This window comes from Lonchura striata, chromosome 20 (genome assembly GCF_046129695.1).
Source record: "Lonchura striata isolate bLonStr1 chromosome 20, bLonStr1.mat, whole genome shotgun sequence".
Lineage (NCBI taxonomy): Eukaryota > Metazoa > Chordata > Aves > Passeriformes > Estrildidae > Lonchura > Lonchura striata.
Window position 1 is genome coordinate 1,047,817 of NC_134622.1, and position 13,378 is coordinate 1,061,194.

Here is a 13,378-nt window from a genome sequence, read left to right on the forward strand (position 1 = left end):
GCCGAGCAGTGTGGCAAGAGTAGCTGCTGTCATGGACAAGTCATATTATCCTGAGCTCCAGCCGTGGAGCAAGACCCTCGGACAAAAGGAGCCACAGGAGCATCTGCAGGTGTCCCCAAGGGATTACTAGAAGGGCACCCTGTGTTCGGGGCTGCTGCTCATCCTTGGCTTGCACAGATGAGGCTTCAGCCCCATCCCTCTGCCCCAGCTCCAGGCCCATGGGACTGCACCTTGGCTGTTGTATTATTTGAAGTTATTTAAGAAATCATTATATGGGGCAGTCAGTCCTTTTTTTTTTTTTTCTGTGGATGTTGATATTATTTATAGGGGGATGACAGGGAGGGTGTTTCTAGGAGGGTGGCCCAGTGTTGGATGATGGGAGACCCTGGTTTATATACGCCAACTTGTGGTCCTGGAGAATAAAGAATTTGGAGAAAACCATGGATTTTTCCCTTTTTCATGCCTCTGTGTGGTGTTCACCAGCACACACAGAACGTCCCTCTGAGCCATCTGAGCCTCTATAGGATACATGAAGATGGAAAATGGTTTGAGCAAACCCATAAAATTTCCATACTGCAGACTCAGCAACATCCTCCAAAACCTCATTCCCCCACAGCACACACCCCCAGTCCCCACATCCTCTACAAAATTAGAAGTGTTTGTACCCACATGGGGGACTTGTGCATTCATGAATCTGCTCTCCACACTCACAAGCACGTCCCACACATTTGCTGCTTCCAGCACATGCACCCCACATCAAACTGATCCTTGGGTGTGCAATGTCATGTTGAGACCAGCAGTACTGGAGAGGGGCAGGGACCCCATCTTTCATTCTGACCACCCCAATGGGGGTTGTTCCTCACTTTCTCACCTGTAGAACAAGGGGAAAGGTCCAGCTCTTGCTGTAGGGGTACAACAACCAGCAGAAAACCTGCTGCAGTTGTTCTCAGGATGCAGCTTTTCATGGGAACATGAATGGGAAGAAGTAGATCCCAAGGGTAAAAGCACAGTGCTGGGCACAACTTGTCCATGGAGATCATGCTCAGAGTTCCTTGGCATCTGCACTCTGGGAAGAAATCCCCAAAGGATTTGGGTTGTAAAGGAACTTAAAGCTCATCTCATTCCACCCCTGCTGTGGGCAGGGACACATTCTACTGGACACACATGGTCCAAGCCCTGTCCAGCCTGGACCTGGGCACTTCCAGGCTGGGGCAGCCACAGCATCTTTGAGCAACCTGTGCCAGGGTCTCACCCCCCTTGCAGGGAAGAATTTCTTCCCAATGCCCATTCTAAACTGACCTCCTTCAGGGTAAGACCATTCCCCTTTGACCTACAGCAATAAAAGTTTTGTCCCATCTTTCTTACAGACCCCCTTCAAGTGCCCCCACAGCATAGTCCAGAGCTGGTCTAGCCTTGCCCACATCCTAGTCTTCCTAAAGCAAAAAAACCCTTTCTTTTAGTGTTTATTTTTTCCCCTGCAGCTGTAGGTCAGATTTGGCAACTCTGAGGTTGGGAAAGCACCTCTGTATTGTCTTGTGATTTCTCTCTAGTCTTGTGTTTTCTGGGCAGGCAAGCTGGCTGTAGTCAAGAGGGTCATGAACAACCAAGCAGCAACATCCCAGCCAAGGGCAGCCCAGCCCAGCCCAGCTCCATTCTGTGTCCCAGGAACACATGGAGAGATGAAAATCTGCAGGGGGTGTATCCTGAGTGTGGCTACCTCACTGTGGTGTGAAACCGTGAAGCAGAGTGGTCAGTGGATGGAGAGAATCAGGTGAAAAACCTGGGAATAGGGTGCTGGATATCTCCTCTACCCCTGAGGACATCCCAACCCCAAGTTTGGCACTGCAGAGGAACTATAGGATCCCCAAACTGTGCCTGCTCTGGGACTCTGAGCTGAGAGGTGATGGAGGATGGATGTTTTGGAGAAAGGGAAGTTGAGGGGAGTACTGGGGTTTATCCCATGCCCAGGATGCAGGGACAGGCTGGAGAGGCTGGATCATCCAGTGCTGCAGCTGCCTCCCCTCAGCACAGTCCCTGGCTGTGTGCCCAGACACTTGTGGGAATTTCCCTCCCAAACCTTTCTGGTTTCAGTTTCTAGTTGCTGGAATTAGGGAATGTTTCCTTCCCTGCCTGCAGTGGCAGAAGGCATCAGGAAGACCTTCATGGTTCCATGGGCAAAACACTGGATAGCGTGATTTTCTCTGGCCTTTTTGAGAGCATGAACCCTGTGGCTGTTCCCTCTCTCCCAGCTTCACTTGAAGAAACCCCGGGAGGAGAGAGGCACCACGTAGACCCTCAGTCCCAGTGTCCACATTGTCTCCCTGCTGGTCACTGCTCCCAACCCCATAATGAACATCATGGTATGGCCTCTCACTGCCACTCCTGGAGAGCTGATGGTTTGATCTTGGCCTCACACCTCAGCTTCTTCAATTTCTGTCTTTTCAACTTGTACTAGCCAATTATTCCAAGAATCCTTTCTCCTAAACCCACCCTTTTATACATCCCATCACTGGTTCTACCCTGTGGAAAGTGGGGGCTGGATGGATCAGGCTAAGCACAAACATAGTCTGTATATCTGCCCAAGTTCTGATGGGACCTTGAAGATCTCTCTGCTTGAACCTTGTTTTTGCTTTTCTTTCCCAATCCTGCTCTGCTCCAGGTGAGTCCACCCACCCAGAACAATGGAATCACTACGGTAAGAAAAGACCTCTAAGATGGTGGCTGCAGCCATTCCCCCAGCACTGCCAAGAACATCCACACATTTAACATGCCTCCAGGGATGGAGACGCTGCCCCTGCCCTGGGCAGAGCTGACGATGAGAAAGGGGAGGTCAGGAAACAACCTGAGCATATGCAGACCACTGTGGCACCAACAGGGCTTGGGGCTGTTTTGCAGACAGTTTGACTCACACTGGTTTTTTTGGTCCTAATAACTAGCTCTGACAGACACAGCCTGAATTGTTCCCACACCCTGTAGAGCTCCAGCAGGGAGATGGGACCAGCAGTTTCATTTCCTACCCACAAAGTTACCAGCCAAAGTTACCAGTCAACCACAGGCTGATAAAGGGCTTTTGTTGGTTTTACTTTGTGCTTTTTAAAACAAATGTTTTGTTTCCTGCCCAAGGAAGCTGCAGAACAACAGTGAATTGGTGCTTGTCTTGTAATAAACACTAACAGAGCATCCCCAGAGCTAAGCCTGGCTCAGGCTGCATTCCAGAGGAGCCTGTGCCAGGGATGTAGTCCTGGCCATCCCCCTTTCCTCTCACCATAGGGACACCCCTGAATCCCCACCCTGAGATTTCCAGGCATTCCTTTGCCAAATCTGCAGTGGCAAAGCTCCACTAGCTCCCAGCCTTGGCTATGATATGATGTGGGGAGGGGCTGGGAAGAAGTTCTGGCTCCACATAAGTGCAGGGACTGGGAGGTGCTGGGGCTGCTGCTGCTGTGGTGCTGGGATCAGGGAGGCCCAGCAGAAGAGAAGGCTTCTAGACCTAAGAAGGCTGGGGCACTTCCAGCTGAGAAGTTGTGTTTTTCCCCTACATCTCCGAAAATAGTTGTAGTGGGGTCCCTATTTTCCAAGCAGGAGGGGAACAAGGAGAGATGACACACAGAGAAAACAGCTTTATTCATTGGCACTAGCACAAAACAGTAGTTTGAGAACAAGGCTGAACACTGTGGTTCCACAACAAGCATCCTGTAAGTAACCAGGGTACCACTTCCTTCTCTAGGGACAGATCTTACTCACAGCATCTACTGCACTGTTACAAAATTCAGTGGAAAAACTTATCCTGGGCTTAGAAGACAGCACTCAGACCTAATTCCAACCCACAGATAGCTCTGGGATTAAATCCCCCTCCCATTCTAGCAATGGAGGCACAAGGTGGGCTCAGTTTAGCTACATCACACAGCAGGGCACCCCAAGATGGGTCTGCAAGACCAGAAGGTCTCCAGCATCATGGCTGTCCTAAGCGTAGCTGAATTATTGTGGATAAATTACACCTTTGCAAGGCAAAACAAGCTTCCAGGGTCCCAAGGTGGCTCAGCAGGTTCTGGTGCTTGGCAGTGGTGTTCCTAGGTCTGTGCCAAGCTCTCATGGGTGGTCTGGCAGGACTTCTCAGATTCCAGTGCTCATTGCATCTCCAGGCTGTTCACGTATTCCTTCACCCACCTGGCATCAGGGTTAGCACAGACCTCACGCTTCTTCCTGGTCACAAACCTGGCAAGTCATCAGTTCAGGGGTTACAGTCTCAGGGGGTAAAAGGGGCACGAGGGTCATGTCATTGGGTCATTTCCCACAAACTATCCTGGAGCTGCAGAGCCTGCCTAAAACCCAGGGGGAGGTCAGGGTCCTTTGGGAGAACCTGCCGTGCTCAGATATTCTTCTCCTTGTCCTGTGCAAGTGTGGGATGTTGTGTGGATTGAGTTCATCAAGCTCTGGAAGGTCCTGCTGGCTCCTGCCCTGCTTCCCATGCCTTATTCCCAGCATCAGGACACTCCAAGGGGACCGAGGGACCACTTATTTCTCAGCTGAGGAGGGTGAGGGCTTACACACTGCACATGGAACCTGGGTGGCTGCTCCCTTCCCCCAGGGATGATGCCTCACAGCATCCTGCCCTGTTAGATGTGAAGCCAGGAGCCCAAAGGCTGGCAGAGCCTCCCCTCAGGGCCCAAAGCTGATACTTACACGACTGCTGGCTGGGAGCACTTGCTGCTGGTGTAGAAATACTCCTGCACGTGATTCTGAGGCAGCTTTCGTGAGATGTAGCTGAAGCAGCATAAAGCCATGTCAGACCCCACTGGAAGAGATCAGGAAATCCAGCCTGAGATCATTTCTCAATAAATTGTACACCTCCTTAATCAGCTGAACTGCCCCTTCTCCTCCTGTTTTCCCTAAAAATCAGCAAAGCATTGCTGTGAACAAGAAATGTGATAAAAATATTTCTAGGATTGTTTGTTAAATGCTTTACACTAATGTCCCAGGGTAAAAATCCCTATTGTTACCCTGTGTCCTCTCCTAAGTTCCAGCAAGAAAATGAGGGTAGAGAAAACCTGAAAATTTTGATACCAGTAAAATTAATCCCTAAGATGAAATTAGAAAGGAAGACCAGTCCAAATAAATCAGGAGAAGTTATTCAAACAGGTTTCCAACATTTGCAGCTGACTTTTGTGAGTTCTGCTCCAAATTACAGGCAGTCAGAGCAAAAGTTCACCCCAGGAGAGCAGAGGGATGCTGTACTCACATGGAGCAGGAAGGGCCTGAGAAAAGAGGTCAGCAACCAGGATGATGGAGAGGCAGAGTGTGGAGATGTTCATCCTGGACAGGGATAAGCAGAGGCAGGATCAGAGAAGGTTCCTCCTGTTCCTTTTATGAGGTGCTGGCTCAGTCTTTGCTTTTTATAGGTACGGTGGTCAGTCAGTGAGATTTGAAGGCAAATGTGGAATTTCCAAAACATAATAGAGCTGATGTCATGGCACCTTTGCCTCAGAAATACTGGAGAAAAAAAAAAAAATACAGAAGCAGCTGCTTGAGGAAGTAGCAGAATAGCCTTTGTGTGAAGGCTAAGTGTGAGCAAATCAGCCTTCAGTGGCCAAGACAGGATGTAAAACCACCCTTGAGCAGCAGGTTCACATGTGTATAATCCAAACCAGCTCTGCTTATCAAAGTCACCTCAGCATCGCCACCAAATCACCAGGAAGACCCAGCTCAGCCTCACCTTCAATGAACCAGCTCTGGGGGTCAGGGGTGCTTAGAACCTCAAATGGAAGGTGCAGGTCCCACCAAGGGATCCCTTCTCCAGTGGTGGGTCTGGGAAATGTCCAGGGTGGTTCCAGGGGGTCAGTGAGGGCAGCATGAGCAGCAGGAATACTCAGTCTGGAGACTGGCTATAGATCCAAGCTGGCAGTCTTGGCACCATCAAGCACAAAATCCTCAGTGCTGTGCTTTCAGTGTGGGGTTGTCCCCTCCAAACCCCTCCCAACAATCCCAGTAGGGGCTGAGCTTGACTGGGAATCCTACCTGGATTGGCTAACTCTACAAAGAGCATCTTCTCCAAGTGCCAGTGGGTTTGGTTCCAGGTGGGATGCAGAGGGCAGAGCAGGAGCCTCCCCAGCCCAGGGAGGGACTGAGAGACTCCAATCCCTGGTGCCCACCTGCAGTCACAGGGGTCATGGCAGGGACTGCACAGATACCCTTGTCACTTGCCATGACATGATGGGTTCCCCAGGTTGTGCCAGGGTGCATTTCCTCTTTTTCCACCTCTCTACTTTGTGACAAGCCCCCATTTTGCCAGCTCAGAGCCTGTGGTTCCTCTGGGTGTTTTCCAGCCCAGCTGCTGCTCACAAGGTGCCATGAGCTCGTATTTCTTGGATTTCCTCACTGACCCTTGGACCCAGTGCTGCAGAGTGCTGCCACTCTCCTTCTCCCCCACTGGCCTCATGGGTCTGTGGGGGCACTCAGAACCTTCCCAGTGTACCCTCCACCACCCTGTCCCCATGGGTGGGGACAAGGGTTGCAGGAGGGTCTCCAGGGCTGTGCCAGGCACCTTGCTGGGGTGGGCAGGAGCCCATGTTTTTTCCAAATCATCCTCCCAGGAGGCATCCATGTACTGTCCTGAGGAACCTGAGGACATTTCAGGAGCAGGAGCTGGAGCTGAACCAAGTGCCTGACATCATGGGGCTGTCACAGATGCATGGTGGTGGCATTTTGGGGCAGCACAGAAATGTGCTGCAGGTATTTAGGCTTTGCAAAGGACAAAATCTCAGCTGGAATTTGACAAGGGACACTCCCTCTCAGAGATGGGGAGATGGATTATTTATTGCTACTGCCATATTTTATTCCAGAATTGTGATTAGTCTGTTGGCATGGCTAATTGATGTGAGCAGTGCTTATGACCCAGATCCATGCAGGGTGCAAAGAAAGGCAGTGGGACTCACCCTCATCTTCTCAGCAAAACAACAACAACAACTGCATTTCATGATGAGCCTCATCCCCTCTGCCCCAAGGCTGATCCTGGGGCTGGGATTTCTCTTTCCAAGGAGCATTGTCTGTAGAAAACGCCTGTTTTTATGTCCCCCACCTGCCTTGCCACATGGCCCTACAAAGGGCTCCAAAAAGCAGCTGCCATGCTGTGTCACCTCCCTGCTGCCTGTGGTGAGTGGCAGAGATGGAACTGTCCTGCCTTGGGACGTGCAAATGAACCTGTTTGGTGTTCCCAGATCTGCTGGCAGATGAAAGATCTGTTACTGCCTGTGACATAATTTGTGACAGGGTCAGATCGAGATCTCAGAAACCACAGGAAGATTCTGATGCTCCCCCAACCACAAGGCAGCCAGAGCTCACTCTCTGTCATAGCTGCTAAGGGCAACCAAAACCATGACATCTGATTATTCCTCTGACAGCGCAGCGTAACTTCTGCTCAGCTTGGTACAGCCTCCCCCTTCCCTGCCCCAGACATGCCCAAGGACTGGCACAATCCTTTAGGATCATCACACGGCCCAGCCTCTCTCTCCCTGCTCATCAGGAAGCCACTTTTTTTCCCCTTCTGTAGGGCAAAGGAAGACAGAAGTCTCCACTCCCCCTACGGACTCTCTGTAAAAGGGAATCACCTGCTGGTTACCTGCTCTTCACAGCTCCAGGTCAGGTTCCAGAAGCTCGCCCCTAGCAGCTGTTTTCTCACAGACAAACAAGATGACCAGGTTACTGCAAATCTGTCAGGAATGGGGCTCCAGGCACACTCTCTGTCCAGCACCAGGGCTCAGATCAGTTTCCCTTTCCCAGGAAAGGCTCTGCTGGCAGTCAGCCTGTAGCTGGACTTTTGTTCTTCTCTCCAGGTGACTCTGGGGAAGCTCAGGCTGTGCACTGGGGGTCAATATTTTTGTGTCCATGACACTGTGCCCAGTGTGGCACATGTCACATGAGCCTGGCAGTGCTCAGCAGCCCCAAGGAGGCCATGATCCAGCAGCAGCAGTAAAACCTCCCTGGTGAACCTCCAGAGGATGCTACACCTTTTCCTGAACCATTTGCTATCACTGCCTTCCCCAAACCTGCTTTCAGTGGTGGTCAGAGTCATGGCACTACCATCTCCAGCTTCCCTGGCCTACAGAGGTGGGGTCCCCTTGCACAGAGAGCTTCCTAATGCCACAGGCATTCCTACCAAGTCCCCCAGAAAGGCTGTGGCATCCATCCCCTCTGGTCCTCTCCTTGAACTGCAGGGAGCAAGTGTCCCTGTCCCTTCAGGGCTTGGTGGATGCCACCAGCAGGTGATTCAGGTGTTGGCCACTCTACACTGGTGGTCACCACTCCTCCCTGGTGGTCACTACTCATTTCTGGTGGTCTAGTGGTCAGGTTTTGGCACTCTCACTGCTGCAGCCTGGGTTAAATTCCCAGCCAGGGAAGGTGTTCCTGCAGCCACCACAGGCCCCAGATTCTGCCTGAGTGGCTCTGCTCTGTCCTGGAGCAACTCCTGGGGCTCAGGGTTCAGAAGCTCCCAGTGTGTGGGGCTGGGTCAGAGTGGGATGAATTTTGGGGGGTGGTAACAGCCTCCTGTCCTCCCACTGCCATCAGGCAGAAGCTGCCAGGGGATAATACCCCTGTGGTGGGGGTGAGCAGGGTGGGACAGGATGGAGGAGGCTGGGGCTCATGAGCCAGTGCCCCCATACTTACCCCTGGGGTGGTGGTGGGGGGGGGTTAACACTGTCTGATGCAATACTGGGGACTGGGATGGTTTATGTCCCCTTCTAATGCCTTGGCCACTGTTTGGCCCCATTTCTCCCAAATGCTTTGTCATGCCAGGAATCGTTGGAAGGGAGGGAATTGGCATGATAAAAACATTACCCTGCCTCCACAGGATTTGCTTCTTATCAGCCTCTGCCCTTTTCCCTTTAAAACATTTGAGGCATTAGTCTCTGGCTATCAGTGACACAATAAATCACAGGGCTCTACGAGTTTAAATAAAGTTCAGACTATCACTGCAGAGTGACAGCTGTAGGGAGCTGGGTGATGAGCTTTTGAGAGCAGGGTGAAACAGGTGCACAGAGCTGGGTGAAGGGCTGCAGAAGGCAGGGTGATACATTTATGGAAAGCAAGATGACACCTCTGTAGGGAGCAGGGTGACACCTCTGTGGGGAACAGGGTGACAGGACGCAGAAAGCAGGGTGACACATCCACAGCTGTAGGGAACAGGGTGACAAGGCTGTATGGGGAGGGGACATGCTATTGCAGGATTTCTTCCTGTGGTAAGAAGAGATGCAGGGCTGCTCCTCTGAACACCCTCCTAAAGGTAAAGGGTCCTTGGAGATCAGGGCCAGAGCCAGAGCCAGGATGGAAACACTCTCCTTGAGAGAGTGTGACTGCCCTGTGTCTGTGTGTCCCTCCTGGGGCCAGGGCGATGGGGACTGACAGTAAAACTCCTGCTGTGAGCAAGACTTGAACCTGCATAGGGAAACCTTCACCACCTGGCCACCACAGAAGCTTGCCCAGGCTTTGTCTGCAGGAGTCCCTGGCTGTAACCCTGCCCAGCAGGAGCTGGTCCCATCCTGGACATGGCTGCTGCCATCCTTGCTTCACATCCAGCTCAGGGACTGCTGTTGGTGCTGCCGCCCTGCACAGAGCATCCCAGCAGTGCTGGGAATGGGAGCTGGGCACTGACCACAACATCAGTGGAGATGAATGGGGATGGACATGGTGGGAGGTCTGTGTCCTGTTTTGTCTCCTCATATCCAACAAGAAACTTGTCCCAGGACAACTATCCCCAATCTCATTTTCTAGCCTGGAAATATCCCAGCCTTCTTCATCCCCTCTTCCCACAATTGTATCTGTGCACTGTGGTCACAGAGGAGATATTGAATGAATATAAGAACAAAATTATTTAAGAGTGACTGCCCAAGTTCCTCATCCATTTCCTTAATTATACCCTACCAAGTGTTCCTTTTAATTTCCATATTATTTTAAAATTTTCACAGTACGCTTTGGAAAAAGCGTTCATTAATTTACCTTTAGAACTTATTTAAACTACATGATCTTTGTTGATTTTTGTTTAACCATTTTCCCATGTTTCCAACTAAATTTCTTGACTAAAAAATTGTTCTTTATATTCTTGATACTTTAAAATAATCTGCTTATTAAGTCATATATTAGAGAGATAGGATTCACTCTGTCCAGTTAATACCCACGGTTGCATAAAATAAAATGAATAAAACCACATCTCCATTCGCTGATCACATCCTACAGGAGGAGCGACCTCCAAAATCACTTTCAAACCCCAGAAAGCCAGAACCTGCAGATTCCTCAGTGATTCATGCTTCAAGCCCAGTCTTACTTCAAGATAATTCTGCTGCAATTCCTACTCCCGACCCTGATTCCGTATATAATAACTTTGTACATTTTATATTAAGTTTCTTACATTAAGAAGATCCTTACCCCATGTGTTATGGTCATAAGTAATTAATTTTTTCCTGATAAGTATTGAATTCTTTTCTGTTGCTGTAGTAATTTGTCATATACTAAAGTCTGTTATATGATAGATTATATATATGATATGTTACATAATAGATTCATTAATTTGTTTTGAACTCCAGAACTCTCCTCTCTTTTGTAAAAAGAAACAGGGAGATGTTGTGCTGTGTTTTGCTTTGAATCCATGTTTGCCCCCGTTCTCCTGCCTAATCCACTCCCTTTCCCAGTTGCCAGTTTTCCCAAGCCCTTCCCTAACCTCCTCCCTTCCAAGTTGTCAATCTTCTCTATCCCTGCCCCTTTCTCCAGAGAGTTCTGTGTCTGTCTGGATGCCCTCGACACCCCATTCGTTACCTTGCATTATTCCCCCCCTCATTTTCCCTGATAGGCTCATAGGCTATTTGTCCCACCTTATATTCCTCCCTTACCACATCCTCATTGGTTCACTTTCCTACACCCCTCCTCCTGAGTTGCTGTATAAAAACTTCTGTCCACTGGATTCCTGGAGTTGTGTCCAAAGGCTGTACAAGAGCTTTCCTATGTCACTGACACTCCATGCCCCTCCCATGGGGATTTATCAGCAGGGACTTACACATTACCAGACCCCAAAATGGGGTCTGGAGTGGTCGACCATGATATCAAAAGGATGGGAGGGTCCAGACCACAGTGGCAGGACCTGGAGGTAACCAGAGTGGGAACAGAGGGACCTGGAGAGCAGTGGCACCTTATCAGAGGATGCTGAAGGGGACTAGACCTGAAAAAAGGAGGTCTGAGGGGGTTAATGAGGTTGAAAAGTGTGGTCTGGAGAGCTCCAACAGAAGCATCCTGGAGGAGACTGGAGGACACAATTTTGTCCGTCTGTTTTTGCAACCTGGCTGGGCTCACACTTCCATTGCACTGGTCAGAATTGCCCCAGTATTCTTCTGAATCTTTCATCTTCTTGACTTTTCCCCTTATCTAATCTTGTGTCGTTGGCAGTGAACAGCTATTTTCATCTACAGTTCTTGTCATATTTACAGACAAAACAATCTTGCCTGGTTAAAAGAACAGGATGTGTTTACAGAAAAGTCTGAGTTCAACAGAGAGCTGACAGCTCTTGTAATAAATGACAATTTACAGTATTATGCAATAGAGAAAACCACAAGGTGTGTCATGAGGTAGAGCTTCTAAATCAAGGAAACATTCAGACTCTCGTTTTCACCCTTTAATCTTCCAAGTTTCAGGAAACAGCGACAGCCTCGCCTGAGCATCGATTTCGCTGGTCCCAGCACATAGCTCTCACTATTCCTGAGGAGAGGGAATGGCTTCAAGTCGTGCCAGGGGAGGTTTAGGTTGGATATTAGGAAAAATATTCACTGAAATGGTAGTCAGGCACTGGAACAAGCTTCTCAGGGCAGTGGTGGTATCACCATCCCTGGAATTGCTCAAAAAACACGTGTCTCTTGGGGACATGGGTTAGTGGTGGCTTTGGCAGTGCCGGAGGAATGGTTGGATTAAATTGTTTTAAAGGGTTTTTCCAACCTAAATGATTTTGTGATTCCTTGATTCGCTGTTCCCTCCCATGAGCTGATGCAATGTCAAAGACACTGGTCTCACCATAAACCAGCGTGTCACTGGTTGCAATGTGAGGGCATAGGATCATCCAGAGGAGCCTTGGAATACCAGGGAACCCCTGCAAGCTCTGTCCATACAGACATTCCTTCACATGGTTAAGCACTGAACCAAGCCACAAAATCTGTGTTCCTTTTTTACTTCTATTCACATATTTAAGAATTTTTCTTCTTAAGAATTTAAGCTTCAGTCCAGGAAAAATCCTCCATGGCTGTGGATGACTCCCATATCTCCCAGCTGTGGGGCACAATGCAAACTTCAGTGGGATCTAAAGCTTCTTCCACTCTTTTTGCTTAAATAAATCTCTGGAGTGTTTGAAGCCTTGTGTGCTCCCAGTAGCTTTCCAGGGGCCTGGCAACTGCTCCTGCTGTGTCCCATATTTCCAGATAAGATGGGAACTGATTCCAGAGCAGGAAGATACATGGAAAATGGAGAAACCATACTCCTGCATTCTGTCTTTACTCCTGCCAGCCCCATCTCCAGAGAAGCCATCGCCCCCTTTCCCTCCTGAGCATGGCATCACAGTCTGGAAGAGAAGTGGAAGGGATGGAAGGAAGGTTTACTAAAGAATGGGGCAGGAAGAAATTTGGTTCCTGAGGGGGAGTTGAAAGTTTTATTCAGGGAGTTTGGTCCATGGGAAGGGAAATAAAGCTTCAGCCCCTGGGGAAGTATTGTTGCTCTTATGGAAGAAGTGTTCTAGCTGCTGCTCAGGACTGGAGTCCCATTTAGGCCTTGCAAGAGGAGCATTTTCTATGGCTGGATGTGCAGTAGCTTGTCCTGGTGTGTGTGGTGGATCCTACCACTCTGCTGGAAAGTCACAGATGCCTCTTCATGGCTTTCCAGCACTGAGCACTGGGCCTCTGGCTTGAGGGAGGTCTGGAAGGAGCCACCAAGCAGCCTGTCCTCACTAGTGTCTCCCCAGTCCCTTGGGCTCACCTGGAGCACCTCCCATGGCTATGAAGAATCACCATGGCAGGTGGGGAGATGCACCAGAGAGGCTTCTTAGCCTTGGGTATTGAGTCTTTAAAGGAGAGGTGATAATGTCACTCCTGGGCATCACACAGCTGGACACACCCCTGAACGCCTCTGTAATTCTGTGGTGCCTCATCTTGAACATCCCTGGTTGCTGCTGCCACTTATCCTCTGGATTTCTCTCTCTCGGGGTTCCTGAGGGTCAGGGTGACCCCAAGAGAGAACTGAAAAGAGTCTTTGCATCCCTAGCCCGAACGCAGTTAAATGAGGAATCTTGGAATGCTTCCAGTTGTGCTTGCAAGGTTGTTTATTTCTTCTCATCTGTAATATTTTCTCTCTGACCTGC

The 13,378-nt window shown here is 49.8% G+C and overlaps 1 protein-coding gene across 1 annotated transcript; it reads right to left on the reverse strand.

Annotated features, from left to right (window-relative positions):
- Positions 1-4,011: 4,011 nt before the first annotated feature.
- LOC110475885 (C-C motif chemokine 5) lies at positions 4,012-5,403 on the reverse strand. Its single transcript, XM_021540364.3, has 3 exons — positions 5,240-5,403; positions 4,684-4,795; positions 4,012-4,215 (listed from the first exon to the last, which is right to left on the reverse strand). Exons 1-3 carry the CDS (start codon positions 5,310-5,312, stop codon positions 4,128-4,130), a joined length of 273 nt encoding a protein of 90 aa, XP_021396039.2. The 5' UTR covers positions 5,313-5,403; the 3' UTR covers positions 4,012-4,127.
- Between the last annotated feature and the right edge of the window lie 7,975 nt (positions 5,404-13,378).